The 17,328-nt window shown below is 43.8% G+C and overlaps 2 protein-coding genes across 3 annotated transcripts in view; one reads left to right on the top strand and one right to left on the bottom strand.

Annotated features, from left to right (window-relative positions):
* LOC119660306 (O-glucosyltransferase rumi homolog) overlaps positions 1 to 17,328 on the top strand; it is a 59,236-nt gene that overhangs the window by 26,529 nt on the left and 15,379 nt on the right. The window contains exon 3 of one of the 2 annotated variants that reach the window (XM_038068780.1): positions 555 to 1,743. The exons of the other annotated variant lie outside the window; for it this stretch is intronic. Within the exon in view, the coding sequence (XP_037924708.1) occupies positions 555 to 1,615 (1,061 nt within the window). The 3' untranslated portion in view covers positions 1,616 to 1,743. Of the gene's footprint in view, positions 1 to 554; positions 1,744 to 17,328 lie in introns of those variants that run through there. 2 annotated transcript variants of the gene reach the window in all.
* Positions 1,626 to 9,278, bottom strand: LOC119660309 (dynein regulatory complex protein 9-like). Its single transcript, XM_038068784.1, has 4 exons — positions 9,058 to 9,278; positions 8,736 to 8,988; positions 6,687 to 6,858; positions 1,626 to 2,117 (listed from the first exon to the last, which is right to left on the bottom strand). Exons 1-4 carry the CDS (start codon positions 9,276 to 9,278, stop codon positions 1,765 to 1,767), a joined length of 999 nt encoding a protein of 332 aa, XP_037924712.1. The 3' UTR covers positions 1,626 to 1,764.

Below are 17,328 nucleotides of genomic sequence, written 5' to 3'. Positions count from 1 at the left end.
TTTCCAGTTCTCCTTTCTTCTCCTTTTATTTGTTGTTGGGGTGTCAGGCAGAATGTTGTCGCCTACCACCGTGGGGGAGGACCCCGAGAAATGAGTTCTGAGGTAGGAGGGAAATGTAAAGGGATTGCTAATTATTGTTTCTTGGAAACCTGTTTTTTTTTTTGAATAACTAAACATTTGCATGTCTGAGAACTTTAACGTAGCAGTTTAATATTTTTTGTATTTATTAACTCGCTGTAAATTAGCCTATTACAAACATAACACTTTTTGCGAAATTATCTAATCCCTTTGGAGCTCACATCTTCTCATCTGACATCATTTACATAATAGAGATTAGTGTTCGAATGTAGATTGAATGTTTGATAATTTATTTGTCATCCTTTAAACTTTCTCATCGAACGTTTTTTGGTTACATTTGTAGTTTTCGTTTTCGATTTGAATTATTCCTTATTTTCACTTCAGCTCCTTAGTAGCCACTCGCACTCCCCGTTAGTGCTTATTTAGACATCGTAGATCCACAGTCTTACCTTAACTTACCTTAAAAAATTTTGTAGCTTCCAACAAATATATTACTGCCATTAATGAAGCTCAAACATCGTACCAACCATGTGAGTCACAGAACTGTTCCTGCTACTTCAATGTCATCGAGAATGATCTGCAACCCTTTATCGATGGAATAACAAAACAGATGATTGAATCTGTCCGCTCCTACGGAACAAAATATCAAGTCATCGATAAAAAGCTCTACCGTCAGAAAGATTGCATGTTTCCTGCTCGTTGTTCAGGTGTGGAACACTTCATCAAACCGTTCTTAGAAAAACTTCCTAATATGGAGATGATCATAAACTGCCGAGACTGGCCACAACTTGTCAAAAATTATGGGCTTCACGGACCAGTATTCTCTTTCAGCAGGACCCAGGATTACTTAGATATAATGTACCCTACATGGGGCTTTTGGGAAGGCGGTCCAGCGATCAAACTGTATCCAACTGGTCTAGGCAGATGGGATAAGCATCGTCAATCTCTACGGGAGGCCTCAAAAAAATGGCCATGGGATGAGAAAATATCTAAGGCATTTTTCCGTGGCTCGCGGACATCAGATGAACGAGATCCTTTAGTTTTATTATCGCGAGAAGAGCCAGACCTAGTGGATGCCCAATATACAAAAAATCAAGCATGGAAATCCCCTAAGGATACTCTGAATGCAGAACCAGCAGCAGAAGTACCATTGGAAGATCACTGCCAATATAAATATCTTTTCAATTTCCGTGGAGTCGCAGCAAGCTTCAGATTCAAACATTTGTTCCTATGCAATTCGTTGGTGTTCCACGTGGGCAATGAATGGAAAGAATTCTTTTATGACTCGTTAAAACCATGGGTGCATTATGTCCCGCTGAAATCATATCCCACGATAAAGGAGCTGCGTCAGGTATTAGAGTTTTTCAAGGAGCACGATGAGTTGGCACGTGAAATTGCTGAGAGAGGATACAAGTTCATTCAGAAACAATTGAAAATGAAAGACGTTGAATGTTACTGGGAGAGGTTGCTACTGGAGTATTCGAAACTGGTGCGATATGATGTTGTCTTGGATAAAGAGCTGATACATATAAAATAGATGGATCAATTCCTCTTTATTTTTATAGGAAAACTTACATGTTATAATGTAAATAGCTTAAGCCGATATTTTTTGTACTCAAATATTTAACTTTTTATAATAAAGGCATAAAGGGACTTAGCAATGGATTTATCATATTCGTATCTTTATTACTTCCCCTTTTTACCTCCTTTCTTTCCTTTCTTCTTTCGTCGATAGGGTCCCAGGTGCCGGCGAACCATAACACCTCGCCACCACGCTTGAATTTTGATTGCCGAATTAATCCTATTTTGTTCGATTTCATATTCGCGTCTTTCTCGTTCTTTTCGTTCCTTATATTCATCTATGTATTCTTGGCGTTTTGTCCAAATATCTTGATGACGTTCATGCTTTTTACAGACTTCGAATATAGCTGATGATAGGTTTTTGATTTTCTTATTTAGTTCTGCTAACTCCAAAGTGTACTTTCGTTCCCAGAAGTCGATTTGATCTTCATAGTCCTTAATTTGTATGTTGTTATATGCTAGAAAGAAATGCCATGCTGTTGTGAGTCATCCAATCTATTGGAATGAAAATCCATTAGGAAATTACAAGTGAATTCGTAAATCAAAGCGTTGACAATAAGAAAGGACGCATAAACTGTATAAAAGTATGACGAATATCAAGCTTTGAGACTGCATCAAGATATCACAGCATCAATAAAGATTTCCGAGATAAAAGTTATTTATAGCATAGAATTCACCCTAAGAGTTATCTAGTTGATTAGTAGAGTAATATGTGTCAGTTTATAGGCAGAATCAAATCGTGAGAAATGATCTTTTTTATCCTTCTTCTACGGCGTCTTTGCCCTCAAAAAATCTTCATATCCACTCTTCTCGGTTGATTGGTGGTGGTGGATTGGTTCTTCGTCCGAACGCTCTCTACGGGTGCGGCAGCGACATGTGTAATGGCAAATTGGGATTAGCGATGATCAAAACCATCCTGAGTGGCCTGAGGCAACCAAGAGGGGAGAGCTATCCCAAAAACCAAAAAGGTAGCGAAATTGACCGTGAAGGTCCGCTCGCAAATATATAATATCAAAGTCCTCCGTGTACAGGTGCTTGCACGCCTGTTTGCTAACCAGGCTCAGAAATGGGGGGTCCTTTGAGCACTTCAATCCGTCATATGTTATTTGACAGAAAATCACGTTTCTTTTCCTCGGATACTGAGATTTACAAACGGGGATTGCCTCAAATGTATGGCTTCCTTTTTTTTACTCCTCTCTAGCCCCACAAAAATCTCACTTAAAAGAACACCCTGCTGTCGTGAGTGCGTTGAAAAATTTAATTTTCGCCCGAAGATCCCTAATTCTTTTATTAATTGGGCTGAAATTTGCGTTTTTTCATGCGAACTTCTTGTGTGTGATAAAAGCTGCGTCTCTTTTTGGCCTTCCAGACTTTTTCCGCTTCTAAAAACGGTGTGGGCCTAAAAGTTAAATATTTCAAATAATTAGACGATAGGTTAGCACTGATGAGGAGAACAAGTGGTTCCCGAAATATCGGTATATGCAAATAAACAGCGAAAAAGCAAAAACCATCTAATTATTTAAAATAATTCAATCGCTAGAACACCGCAAGGTTACACTTGGATAATAATTTCGTTTCCTGGGTCGACAAGACATCTGTGTCGCATCCCCGTCGTCAGAGAACCAAAACTGGAATCGTTTGTTACATTATTTCGTCCTAGCCACTTTCCTGTCTTAAGTAACCTTGAAATCAAGGAAATCCATTCACCAACAGGAGAGGAGAAAGGCAAATGGTAGTTTATTCGGCCCTTCCACCGGTCGAGCTCTACCTTCTCCGCAGCGAGACGGACCCGAACACAATGTGCAACACAATTCCATCTGTTGGTGCTCCTCAGCACCTCTCTAACGGCGATGTTTAGAGAGAGCTTGCCTGTATTTACATAAAGTTGTTTATGAATCCTACTCCATTTTCAGGAAAAAAAAGCAGCAGCAGTCAGTGGATCGTACCTTCCCGATTTTGTGTAAGGAAACAGTCAATCGCACTATACTTTAGATTTAGCCACGTACCTAAGTTGCCAATGAGCCGCGTTTTACGAAAGGAGTTGCTGCTCATTTAGTATGTTCCCATTTTTCATGAGCAACCACCTCCGTTGAGTCTTCCCTCTGCCATTTGTGCATGGCTTTACGTTGCTTAACAAGGAAGATAGTTACGTCCTGGTGGTCTTACGTGAGTACCCTCCGCGACGGTCAAACCCCACGATCTTCTTAAGACACAGATTGATTTTGTGACCACAATCAGAGCCTTGTTGTGGCAGGCCCGACGGTACCAGTTTATACTGAGTACAGGCTCAGCAATCATACTGACGGATGCAATACCTATCTAAAGTCTCTATCGACCTAAGGAGCACAGCACCCGAGTTGTAGCGCAATTGCACGTTTGACCCCGGAGGACTCTGTTCACGATGTGGATGTAACCGCAACTCCCATGAAACTCCCACTAGGGGTCAATCGCAAATAACCAGGCTGAGTACCCATGTCTCAGAGATTCTTTAAACATATGAACATATGGAAGTCTATACCGGTTGCCATGGTATCAGACAACCTCTGGAGAGGCTTCGTGGCCAAAGCCACTTCAAATGAGTCCAGTGCGGACTCTGTTCGCCCAAGGCCTTTGAGTATTCACCTACTCCACCACGGTTAGCGAATCACTGTCATTACATTGTTTCCCGGTGCCACCACGTGGAGGTTCTTCTTGGCAATTTAGTATTAATGCAGTTAGGAGAGTTGCTGCCTCTTTTGCCTCAGACCACCAGCAAGAGGGGCAACGTAAATCACCCCCGCGATCACTATTATGGCAGGTTCAGAGACAATGCGATAGGCAAACACTACTCACAAAGCCCCCTGTCTCTGCACATGCACAACGTCATCCGCGTAACGTACCAAGAGCGATTATCATAAGAAGTAGTTCAGTGTGATAAATCGCTTCGGTAACTTACTGCCATCCACCATGGATCACTCAGCTCTAAAACCGAACTATCTTGGAAATAAGTCCCTGACAGCATGTATCACTTCAGCGAGTTTACTTCTGATGAAAATTTTTGAGCACTTTCCCGGCCGCTTCAAACATACACAATGGTTGGTATGCAAACGGCAGCTCACGGTCTCCTTTCCCTTTGCTAATCAGAACAGTCTACTTTCACTTGCAAGCAAAAACGGCCATTTTCAGGCAGCTTTGAATGCGCCGAACAGTAGCTCTGGCCGATGGTGGAACAACAATTTATATACATCTGCAAGGATGTCGTCGGATCTTGTTGTCATCAACCCGTACGTACCAATACATGGAAGGTTTAGTACCCCTGGGTGCCTACCGGGGAATGGAAATGGAAGCCCCGCAGGCCATTATCAGATCTATAACTGAATTCAGGACAAATGTCAGCTGCAACGCCACTATTCCCTGAAATGTCCTCTGAGGCTCTATCGCTTCGACGAATCCCCGATGTTTACTTTGCCGACGTTCCACGTACAGGGAGAGTGCCAGGCTGATGCGCACCGAGAGATAGGGTCAATCACTTCGAACACGATTTATTGATGGTTATTTGCCAAGAAGTCTTCCAAAACCTCAGACCAGTGATTCCACACTAAGGTTACGTCGGAAAGCTTGGGCATCGCAATGTTGACGTGGATTCGGTGTTTGAAACTGCGCATGAGGCTGGGTCTTTCCGACACTCTTCGATTAGCTCTAGATCAACCTCCTCGTCCGCAGCAAACTACACTAGTGACCGACTGCACTCTGATGCATGTATAATTTGCAGGATGCGGGTCATGTTAGTTCCGACCTGAAGATTGGACACTGCCCCGAGCCGGCAGCAAGCGCGCTACAATCCTTGCAGAGAACGCTGCTCTCTTTTTCGTTTCATCTGGCTTCATCTACGGCACGCTGCCCTCCTATTAGATCTCCAGGATATTGCTCGGCAGTTATTGACTTCAAAGATTCACAAAAGTGACATCTAGCTGGACATTCACGCTTGAAGACCTCCTCCACTTCAACCTTTTTTGTGGGGCAATCAAGATCTCGGATTTCCAGAGAACACAGAAACTCTAGACTTGAAACCAAGGCCTTCTCTCCTCCTTGACAGCCTCACAGAAATTACTCTTGCTAGTTATCTTCGGACCTAATTTAACGAGAACTCCGCCATCCCTCGCATCACTTTGCAAAACTTCCTATATATTTGGCCATACGCATTCCAGTGTCTTGTCAGATATTTCAGTCCTTATCCTTCGCTGGGCGCCAACTCTTTCTCCATGGTAATGGTACCAGCGTATCGCGTGCAAGGGACCGGGCAATAATAGTTCGAAATGGATGTACCTTCGAGAACAAAGCCCCTATCCCATTCCTGAGGCCTTCTGTATGCTTAGCTAATCTCAGAACTCACGGACGGACTTCAGAAAGTTGTCGACGAGTCCGGGGAGCCCCGTGTGTCCTGCCGCTAATCGGGCACTAGCGGTTCGCTCTTCACAAAGAAACTTTCTCAAGGCTACTATCTAAGAAGCATGCATAACGCCAGCTGGGGAACAGGACTACTTGCTCGAGCGCTTTGGAAACGCCACTCCCTGTATCGTAAGCGACCGGTTGGAAATCGCTTACGACCTCTGAAAAACAATTGCCTATCTTTGTTTTACGGTACAGAAAACTCGCCATTCGCCCTCTGTCGTCTGCAGTTTTGCATTGTCCAATATGGAGGTGAAGGTAGTTAATTGTTAAATCTAGATGTGTTAGCCAGTAATTTGTTGTAATTTCCCATAGGGTACATACTACCCTTAAACCGCTCATCAATTAAATCCATTAAGGCGGGCTTATATGAGAAGAATCACCGCAACAATGGGTGATATTCCAAACCGTAACCATTATGGTGGTTTAGGAATATACACAAGAATTATGACTGCGACACTCAAGAATTTCGGGGTGTTACATAACTGAGAGTTCCAGAATTTTGATAATTATTTGGATTTCAGACGACTCGCGACTTTACAAAACAATAACAAGTGGGCATGTAGTCACACAGTGAAAATGTAAAACAATTACAATACCTTCAATATCGTGAATAAGTCTCTGTTCACTTTCTATTTTATGAACAAACAATTTCTGTTGTTTACAAAGCTCCTTTTCATCTTTATCATGCAATAGTTGTGCTTGATCAAAACGAGTTTGCTCCCATTTCTGAACAAGAGATACTTCCATTTCATTAATTTGCGCGATGTTCTGAAAAAAGAAGAAAGGATTGTGAATAGCATAGCGAAAGTAGAGTCTATGAATAGGGGGTCGTCAAGGCAGACCCAGAATTTATAGATTAAGCGACATTTGTGCGAAACTTGCACTGGTTCCGATACAAGTCTCCAGTAATAAATGGATATGCTAACATATCTCAAAGGTATCCACCATGGTGCACATCAAATTTCCGGCTTCAGTCACGATCCTTGGGGTCGTAAATGAGTAAGAAACAAAGAGATTATGTCTTTCAATAAGATGTAACCCTCGGTCAAAAAGAAAGGAAGACCCAGGTCTAGCTTCACAGCAAACCCTGGAATGTGCTGACGTTTTTTGGCAAAGTTACCGATAACCCGATAATGCTCACAAGGAAGCGAAGGCGGATCTAGCGCTGTTAATGCACCAGTTCAGTGCGGCTCTATTTTTCCAAAATCCAGACCCATTCAACAAAAGTCCATGAGTCGGTGTGGCAACAAACAAATGTAATCAACGTAGTCGAGATGCTTTTTTTGGCAGTAGTGTAGGTGAATGCGTTTACGCACAGAGTGTTGCACTCCCGCAACAACCCGCTGTCGGACTACCAACAGAACACCTCCCTGTCATCAGAGAACTAGCTTGGAAGCGTTTGATACATTACTTCGGGTTAGCCCTCCCGCTCTCCCGGCTTTGGGAGCCTTCAAGTCAGGGAATTCCTTTCACCAACGGGAGGGGACCCTTATCGGCCGATCCCACCAGCGGTCGAGTTCAATCTTCTCCGCAATAAGAAGAGCCCGAACATAATGCGCAATACGTTTCCAGCTGCCAGAACTCTTCAGTATCTATCTGACAATGTTGTCCGGAGAGAGCTCCCCTGTGTCTGCATAAAGCTGCTGACGAAAGCCGTACCACCTCTCGCAAGAGAAAAAAGTGTGTTCAGCGTCGTCCACCACTCCATTGCAGAACACAAAATCAGGAGATCGCGCCTTCCCGATCCTATGTAGGTAAGACTGAAAACCTCCATGCCCACTTAGAAGTTGGGTAAGGAAGTAATCATCGTGCGTTCTGTTCAACCACGGGTCTAATTTGTCGATGAGCCGCGCAGTCCATCTGCCCCTTGGCTCATTTTGCCAAGAAAGTTGCCACTCGGTAAGGGTGCGTTGACGTTCTTCACGGGCAACCACCTCTCTTAAGTTTTTGCCCTTACGGCGGTAGATAGCTTTGCGCTCCTTGGCAAGTAGGGCAACGGGGATCACTCCCGCGATCACCATCACAGCCGATTCGGAGACGGTGCGATAAGCAGACGCCACTCGCAAAGCTCCCCGCCTTTGCAGTTGAGCAAGGCGTTTACGATGCACCTCCTTGTCAAGGGCATCAATCCATACCTCCGCACCATAGAGCAGAACCGGCTGCATTGCTCCAATAAGGGTAGTTGATATAGGGCCCCCGAAATTCACCATCAGCCGACTCAAAGCAGCGACTCCAGCTGCAACCCTGTTCGCTGCTGCTTTGATTTGCTCGAAGAAGCTCATCTTCGAGTATAGCATTAAACCAAGGTATTTAACCACTGGTTTTGACTATAGTCAACTCGCCGATCGATATGGGACGCAGGGTCGGGATTCTCCTTCTGGTCAAGATGACTAGATGACTAATGACTGCCAACAAAAGTGCTTTTATCTCTAGCATCTTTGTAAGCGTGGAGATAGATGGACGAACATAACGAGCCTAGAACGCTATCGCTAACGATCCTTGGGAGGCACGGAACAACACTTCAGAGGGTTTCCCCAGATTAAACACACCACCTATTTTCGTTGAAATATTATAATCTTCCTAAATAACTCAAACTAGTTTCAGTTCCATTATACGACTAATAATCTATACATTTTCCATAATACCTTCAAATCATTTTTAACGTCTGCCAAAACCTCGTCAACTAGCCGCAATTTTACGTCAAATTTAGTGAACTTCTTTCCCATTTTCTTTTTGCATCCTTCGAACGTAATTGCATTGCGTCTATGCTTACAAATCATTTCTTTTTCTTGTTTTAAATTCTCTTCTTCTACTCGCAATAATCCTTCCAAATAGCTCCATGTTTTGGAGATGTATAACTCGTAGGCAGCTTTGCGTAATACAACTTCCAGAAAATTTCTGTAATAAGGAGACAAATATGTTTGCGTTCATTTAAAATTTCCTTTTAAGTGTTGTCTTCATACTCACATATCTTTCTGAAGTTTGATATCACTCAGTGTCTCTTCTGCAACTCTAAAGGGATCTAGCTCTTGATAAACGGATTCATGGACCTTGTCCTTGAAACGGTTTTGAATGGATGCCTTTGTTAATCCCGTGCATTGTGTGTGGCGACCACGATTTGCTATTGCGATTTGATCAAGGGCTTCCTTTAAGGCGGTAGTTGTTAAAATTATTTCAAATGGCTTCATTTTCTCGTTACTCATTCAAGTGAGATTTACTGATAGAACTGATTGATCGATTCACCAATTGAGATACAATACAGTTGCTATGGTAAAGGTTAAGCAAAATCCTGTTTGCAAATCGAAACAAATGTTAGAGCTACAATTGTATTTTCCTTAAAACTTCGTAGTATGAAATGAATTTATTTGTACAGAAATAAGGTCCTGAAATATTAGCCAGGTAGCTTCAGTTTCCGACCGTTTATAGTTGCTTGTCTTATATGGGCGCTAGATTGGGTTGGGTTAAGAAAATAGAAGAGAACTGTCGGTCAGGTTTGGTCCATCCACTAGTACCTCTATATAAGTTTCCGCTTGCTGCTCAAATCTTTATGATTGATATTGTTCCCTATATTGATTTCGAGTTATCTTCGTCTCAAGTTTAAAGCAACCGAATAATTGCATATGAAATGCAAGCAGGAACCACACCAGCTCAGCTGGCAACACGGCCCTGCTTTGAATTGTCTATCTTCTTGGCCGGACCATCGGAAGATTTGCAACTACCTGCAAGTTTGTAATGCGACATGTGATTCTGAAATCGTTGCTATTTGTGACAGTATCTGCTTTTCTCTCTCAAGCATGATGAAGGTTCTGAAGGTTTAAAGTGAATACCTCTCCTCTAGGCATAATCCCATAGTCTTCTTCGGACACCGATTCATTTGGAAACCACAATCACAGCCCCGTCGTGACTGTTACAGCAATGCTGGTTTATATTGAGTGCAGACGCAGCATTCACCTCAGCGGATATGAGACCTATCTAACACCCTTGCTGCAATTATATGATACAATGCAACTCTCCCAATTGTACAATGCAACGCTTGATCCCACAAGGGGCCAACCGTAAATAATCGGGTCGAGAACACATCCCATAGGAATGCTACTGGAATAAAAGCTCCGGTGGGGCTTCTTGCAACAGTCACTTCATATGAGTTCCATTGCAGACTCGGATCTGATAACCCTCCTCGAGTACTTTGGGGGATGGCGCTCCCCAAAATGCTGGTCTGGAGCAATTCCTCTTGTGACATTTTTTACGCAAACGTGGGCCGAAGCTCTGTTTCGAAAATCGATGTTTCATCTCAAACAATCGTTGACCAGGGAAGACAATTTGAATCTACCTATATTTTAAATAAGCTCCTAGATTTTAAGAAATACAGAACTGACAATGCATTAGAATGCATTAGAAAACTGGAACTTGGATCTCTTTAGACTTAAGCCCATATCCATCCTGGAAAAGAATTTGTAGGACTCTGAACAGCTAGCGCTGCTGGGTTGGTATAGAGGGAAACTTGAGGCTGCTGAGTGATTTGCGTATTAAAGGCGAGACGCTAACGTTTATCGTGGTTTCACGCAGATATTGCTAAGAAGTGACACTTCAACAAGGGCTCTGTAGCAAACACATGGGAGCCCTTATGCCGTCGCTCGCAGAATATATATGGTAAGTCCCCTATTTGGGCATAACGTGTCAACTACACCTACGCACCGCCTCTCTCGGTGTTTGACAACGGTTTTCTAAGAAGCTTGCACTCATCCCCGAATGTTCCATCCCATGTAGTTGTAGGGAACTTACCGGCCGTCCTGAGATGGTGGATTCCATTGAATGACATAACCCACAACGGAATTATCGACCTACGTGTGTGGCCCACCCACTGCCACCTTCAACACGGGTACCTGGCCTGCAACTAGCGCTCTTTCTAAACGTGTGACGTTTTCTCATCAGCACAATGGGGCCGGACACTGACGCAATTTTTCACTCTGTCTCAGATCAGGATATTTCGTTGACAGACGCAGACATAAGTTGATGAAAGCTTGGAGCTTTCGTATAGCAGTGGCGGTCACTTCTCATGTACTAATCCCATATAGTAACGCAAAGAAAACAGCCTCAACTTGATGTTTGTGTAGAGGTAGTTTATTTGCAGATTTTAAACAAACCAGCGAAAGTGTATTTAGCGCTGTTAAGGAAAAATGGCATCGTCCATTGAAGCTCTCTATGTTTTCGAACTAAGGCGGTTGGGTGGTCATCGTCGATAACCAGAAGAAAAACACAATTCTAACCCTGGCAGACTCCATTCTTTACATCAAATTCCTTCGAAATTCTACCTCGTGATATTATACGCAATCAACTATCGCCCTGATAGTAACTCTTCTTTCGAAATGCCCTTAGGCGCTGTCGAAAGCCCCCTTGAAATCGGTGAAAAGAAGGTGGAACGGGTAACTAAACTCCTCGCACTGTTTCCCAATAGTCCGAATTGTTGGTTAGGATCCAGAGCGGAAACAAACTTGCTCTCTGCCGATCAAACTTTCGAAGTGTTTTTTATTGCTTCTCAGGATCATTTAAACTCTTATCTTACTACGGCGGAAAGCACATAACTACTTCTCAAATTATCACATTTTCTATCTTCACAATCCATTTCCTTTTTCCACTCACTGGAAAGGATTTATGAATGAATCATCATCAACGGCGCAACAGCCGGTATCCGATCTAGGCCTGCCTTAATAAGGAACTCCAGACATCCCGATTTTGCACCGAAGTCCATCAATTCGATATTCCTAAAAGGCGTCCTGGTCTACGCCATCGTTCCATCTAAGGCAGGGTCTGCCTCGTGTTCTTTTTCTACCATCGATATTGCCCTTATAGACTTTCCGGGTGGGATCATCCTCATCCATACGGATTAAGTGACCCGCCCACGTAACCTGTTGAGTCGGATTTTATTCACAACCAGACGGTCGTGGTATCGCTCATAGATTTCGTCGTTATGTAGGCTACGGAATCGTCCATCCTCATATAGGGGGTCAAAGATTCTTCTTCTTCTCGAACGTGGCCAAGAGTTCACAATTTTTCTTGCTAAAAATCCAAGTCTCTGAGGAATACATAAAGACTGGCAAGATTCATTGTTGAATTAATGCAACTAGCAAATTCGCAGAGATTGCAAGTGCTGCAAGCATTAAATCCACAGGAAACCCCTCAATATTTTTTCATTGATTTCAAAGATAATTTAGCTTCTGTTTCGAATACCAGTCCCTATTTCTATGTTACAGTCGCTTGTTACATCACCCTCAAGAATTTTATAAGATTTAGAATCGTAGGGCTCCTTCCACCTCTTCAGCTGCTCATCATCGTATGTGACAAGCTTACCACCACCGTGCTTCACTCGACCGCCGAAAGGTTTACAACCATTTGTAATTTCTTTCTTAATGTGGTTTACGGTCCTTGACCACCGCAATGATGGAATTCCTTTTATCACAGCGTACGCTTCGTTTCTCTTCTAGTGCTTTCTCACGTTAACAGACTTCTAGCACGCCACGCTCCGCCCTCACTAGCAGAGAGTCAAAGCACAGTGCGGCAAGAGGGAGAAGAATCCCCCAGAATACAATCATCTCTGTTCGCATTAGCATTCATAAGGGGTAACAGTTTCCTCACCATGCAACTTGAGATCTCAGGTTTTCAAAAAATTATTTACTCCCGCTAGAGCTGAGCAATCACAAGGAAGTGCCTCAGGATTTCTCCATTCTCTTCGGCAACACCACTTGCACACGCGGTTCTTTGATTCCTATTAAGCTATTGTAATCCTTGCTCAGCACCTGTCACCACACAACAGAACCATACGTTAAGATGGGATGTATATCCAGAAAACCATCCCCGACCCAGGATCCCATTTCCTTACAAAGGTCCTCTTGGTGGAATTTGGTATCCTTGTGTTGGTGGTGGCGCATATTGTGTCCCACAAATATACCCTTACCAAAGCGCCCCCTTCATAATTCCACCCATTACGATCTCTGAAACCAATATCACCAAGTCGTCGGCATACGTCATTATCTTCACTTCGCTCCTCTTCAATGTCGGTAGAATTTCATCCACCATTACCAACTGGAGAAATACCACTACCCCGGAACGTCCCTCTACCCACAGCTCTGGTCAAGTGGCTACCTCCCAGTCATATTAGATTATCCTGGTTCTTAGCATAGATACTATCCAATCCCAAAAACACCCCTCCAATATTATTCTGGTTGGAACTTCCTTGGCTTTGGTGCTAACATTGTTAACAGCTTCCTTCGTATCCAGGAAAATAGTTAAGGTATATTGCTTGTAGTGTAACGACCGCTCAGCCATACTAATTACCTCGTGAAAAGCGGTTCCTGTGGATTTGTATTATGTAGGCGTGTTAAAACTTTTAGAAGAGATTCTTGTGCATGATTGTCTTTAAGTGTTATGTCCAAGACGCGCTTTAGGACCTGCAACATGAAAGAGGGGAGGTTAATTGGCCGGAAGTCTATCCGCTTTCGATATAAAAACCACGCGCGTGTGCCATACATATTGGAATTGCAGATCTAGTAAATTTTTACAAGCACGGAGTAGCCCTTTCTGGTTGTTTCTGGACCATGACTGGCATGCCGTCTAGGTCCGGAGATTTTTGGGCAGAGAAGCTGTTTATAGGTCCGGCTGATTTTATCCTCAGTAATTACCGAGTTGATAGCAGGAGCAAAGGGCTGGCGCTGCATATCTTTTAAGCAAAGTTCTGACGCAGGCTTTCTCGCTGGCAGGGAAGTACATTCCGACTTTTCATTTTAATAAACGATGGGCTCCTATGTTTCTTGGCAGAGCCTCACAGATAGTCCAGCCATGATCGCCTCCTAGTAGTCTTGATGACCAACTTGTAGCTCTTCAGACAATCTTCGTATGAGTTCCAGTATTTTGTCTGTAGCAGATAACGTAATGTTATCACTACGGGTACGACGATTTATAAGGTCTCTGAAGGGGTTGGAAACATCATACTGTGATATCAGAAGGATCTCCGGTCAGGCATTTTACCGTTCTCGACCCTGAAAGTCCGAGTTGTGGAAATGTGATGTGCTGTCCCTGTTACACACCGACAAGTTTATGTTAAGTCCAAGGGAAGCTCACTACTTTCGTTTATTTCCGACTTGTCCCAAAGCATATGCGTTGCATTGACGCTGCGATATTCAGCGCCAAATGTTGGTAGTTCAGATGGGCCGTGGACCATGTAAGTCGAAATATACACGTTCCTCGCTACCGTTTGACCACGGATGGGTCACTGGAACTCTGTTCCCAACACAAAAAAAACGTGTAGACTTTTCCTGGCTAGTTCTGCTCCAATAACTGCCGCTTGTGCTATGTTGATATTTTGTGACAATTACCTTAGAGTCTTTTAATGGTTCGGCCTCCGAACTAGAGATCCAGGCAGGAAGACCAACAGATTAGCTAAGGTGCACTTCGAGTGCTGCAGATTTATTTGTGGTAGCCTCATCATGATCTGCTTGCGAAAGAGGATGGTCAATCTACTTCCGCATTTCGTTGGCGGCGTCAACTGAATCCTGGTCGTCGTCCGGTTTCTTGAAGCGGAGCACTTACACTTTTATGTTCTTGCATTTAAATCGCACTTAATAGTCTGCCTTTTACAGCGTCCCCATTTATGCCGAGTTGAGAAGTTTGTCTGTCTCCATGACGTTCCCGCTGTATTTGGATGAGTGGGTGTTCGGCAATGAGAAGTGAGCCACCGGTCTTCTGGAAATCTCTCCATAAGGGGCAACCTTAAGCTTTACGCGCTCCCAAAAGTCGATGATATTAACGACGCACGAATCAAGAAAGTCTCTAAATAATTGGTCCTCGCATGCTATGGCATGGAACCCACGGACCACTGGGAGGAATCAAAGTAGCAGATGTATCCCCCGTTCCCCCTTGCCGATGAGCATCTCCGACGGACTGATCTCAACGCTGGTCCACATCTTGAGATCGATTGCACTCAAAGGCGGTAAGTTTCGCCTTCTGCTGATTTCCCATGCGTTTGTTGTTGCATTCCTCTACAATTGCCTGGCATTTAGCGAAATATTTTCGTTCCTCTTGTCGAGAGCATCGGCCTCCTTATCCTTCACAACTTTGCTTAGAATATGAATGGCCTTCTGGTGCTGACTCTTGAGCAGGAATCCACCCTCCGCTTCTTCGCAGGCTTTCGGGAGCCGATATCCTTGTGGATCCTTGTTCTTTTGGGGAATCCCGGCGCCGGCAGTATCGGGGTGGGAGAACTGTTGTTGGTATTCTCTACGTCCAGTTTGACGACAGTGGTTTCCAAACTGGATGTCGCTAGTCGGTTGGTCGCCTTGTTTCCGAACGTCTGTTGGTTTCAGCACAGCCACCGATGTTGGAGTCCAGCGGCTCATCCTCGATGATGTGCCTGGCATCGACACCTCTTCTTTCTCTGTCGTCATCCGTTTCTTGTTTGTCAAGGTTAAGTCCTATTCCTCCTTGCTTGAACATCCGATAAGAAAGCACGGCGTTGGCAATCGTAACGAAAATATTGGGAAATTTGTGGATTTCTGCATTTTCCACTGCCTCATCATTTGTGGCACACTATTCCAGCAGGAATTGTCATAAGGTCAGTCAGATTTCAAATGACCGACGCCTTACGAGCAATCAAATTGACCACTTAGCAATCAGTAGTAGTTTTAGAAGTTGTCTCCTGGATGTGCTTAATAAGAGAGGCGAGTCATCGTAATGTTCGCCATAACAGAGATACTGGTCAGAGAAGCGAAAGATGTCGCGGAACGTAATGATTTTATAAGTATATACCAAATCACGAAGGAGGTTGCATGTGGTCGCAAATCTTTCGATGATCCTATGAGGGACTTTAACGATCGACTTCCCAGTCACGATGACGAACAATTGAAAGATGGAAAAAACACTTCACAATTACGGTTCCTAACCGTAGTTTTTCACTTTTTGAATATTTGGGTGCTATGCCTAAAACGTGGAGGTGGACAAAAAAAGTGAGAGTAAATTGCTCCCCAACTGGTCCAGCCCAACTTCAAGCAGATGTGGACTGAGAGTAGCATATGGAAAGTGAACTCCACTGTTGCTCAAAAGCTCCAAATTTTCGTTCATACCTGTCTGCGTCATATCATCGGAGGACCCTGACCTGACACTATCTCAAACGAAAAAATTGGTCGGCGCACAGGCTTGGCACTCGCATGCGATGCAATAGGAAGACGCAAGTAACAATAGATAGGTTACACATTAAGGAGGGGCGACAATTGCATTGCGGGTTAGGCCACGCAGTGGAATCCACTCTCCCAAGATGGCCGACGGGTGGGTCGCCCCAAAGACACTTGGCGCAGAATCGTAGAAGAGGAATACAGGCGTTTCAGGCAAACGTGAGAGGACCTGAAGCGCATTTCAAGTAACCTCGTAACCCTTGTGAAAAAAATCGGATTTTCGCTAATGTTCTTTTGATTTGTTGTTAAAAACTCTGTGACGAAATCTTCGTTGTACGTAAACCCTGTACAATTTGGATGCTTGTTAACCTGGACCGAAATCTCCCTGTTAAGATTCTGTCAGAAACCGACCCCCAGGTCATTAGACGACGGAGAGTAGTGCTATCCAGAGTCCCACCATCTCATTACCTTTCTTCCCAGAATCTTTGGCTGATATTCTCTCAATTATTGTTCCAGTTGTTCAAAGCGAGGGTGTTCAGGTTCTCGACACCATTGTCAAGGAGAGTGTGCACATTTGTCTGCCCTGCCGCCCTTTGAGTGTTGGCCGAATAGAAAAGACAATGAACGGCGCTCCACGGTAATGAAACGACGTTGGACCAATAGTATAACACACCATGATCACATGCGACATAAAAACATCCGTGATCGAAATGAGGTTTCGTCTATTGGGGGGAAATTGCAAGAGAGGCGCAGTGGGGAACGTCGATGGAAAGCAACTGAAAGGCCTTCCGTACAACGATGGCTTAATACCCTGGATGGTGATTTGAGAAACTTGCACCTCCAAAACAACACCAAAGTTATGTTAGCCTCCGTGTTTTAAGCGTTTTAAAGTACCAATCCACGAGCTCTGTTACTACATCAACTTTTCTCTATCAAGAATGTTGAGGGGCTGTAATCATCTGCAACTTGGCCCCTCACATTCCCAATGCAAGTCATAAAAGAAGAATATTTTTTTTTTGCTCTCTACATGTGACTGAAGTTCCTCTTCACCAGTTTTCCCATTTCTACCTGCCTTTTC

This window comes from Hermetia illucens, chromosome 6, assembly GCF_905115235.1.
Source record: "Hermetia illucens chromosome 6, iHerIll2.2.curated.20191125, whole genome shotgun sequence".
Classification (NCBI taxonomy): domain Eukaryota; kingdom Metazoa; phylum Arthropoda; class Insecta; order Diptera; family Stratiomyidae; genus Hermetia; species Hermetia illucens.
Note: the sequence above shows the minus strand (reverse complement) of the source record. Positions and strands in the feature narration are given on the sequence as shown.

Coding starts and splice junctions, on each gene's coding strand:
- LOC119660309 (XM_038068784.1), bottom strand. CDS start 9,278: ATGAAGCCATTTGAAATAATTTTAACAACTACCGCCTTAAAGGAAGCC. Junction 8,989..9,057: donor ATCAAACTTCAGAAAGATAT/GTGAGTATGAAG, acceptor TCCTTATTACAG/AAATTTTCTGGAAGTTGTAT. Junction 6,859..8,735: donor ACGTTAAAAATGATTTGAAG/GTATTATGGAAA, acceptor TTCTTTTTTCAG/AACATCGCGCAAATTAATGA.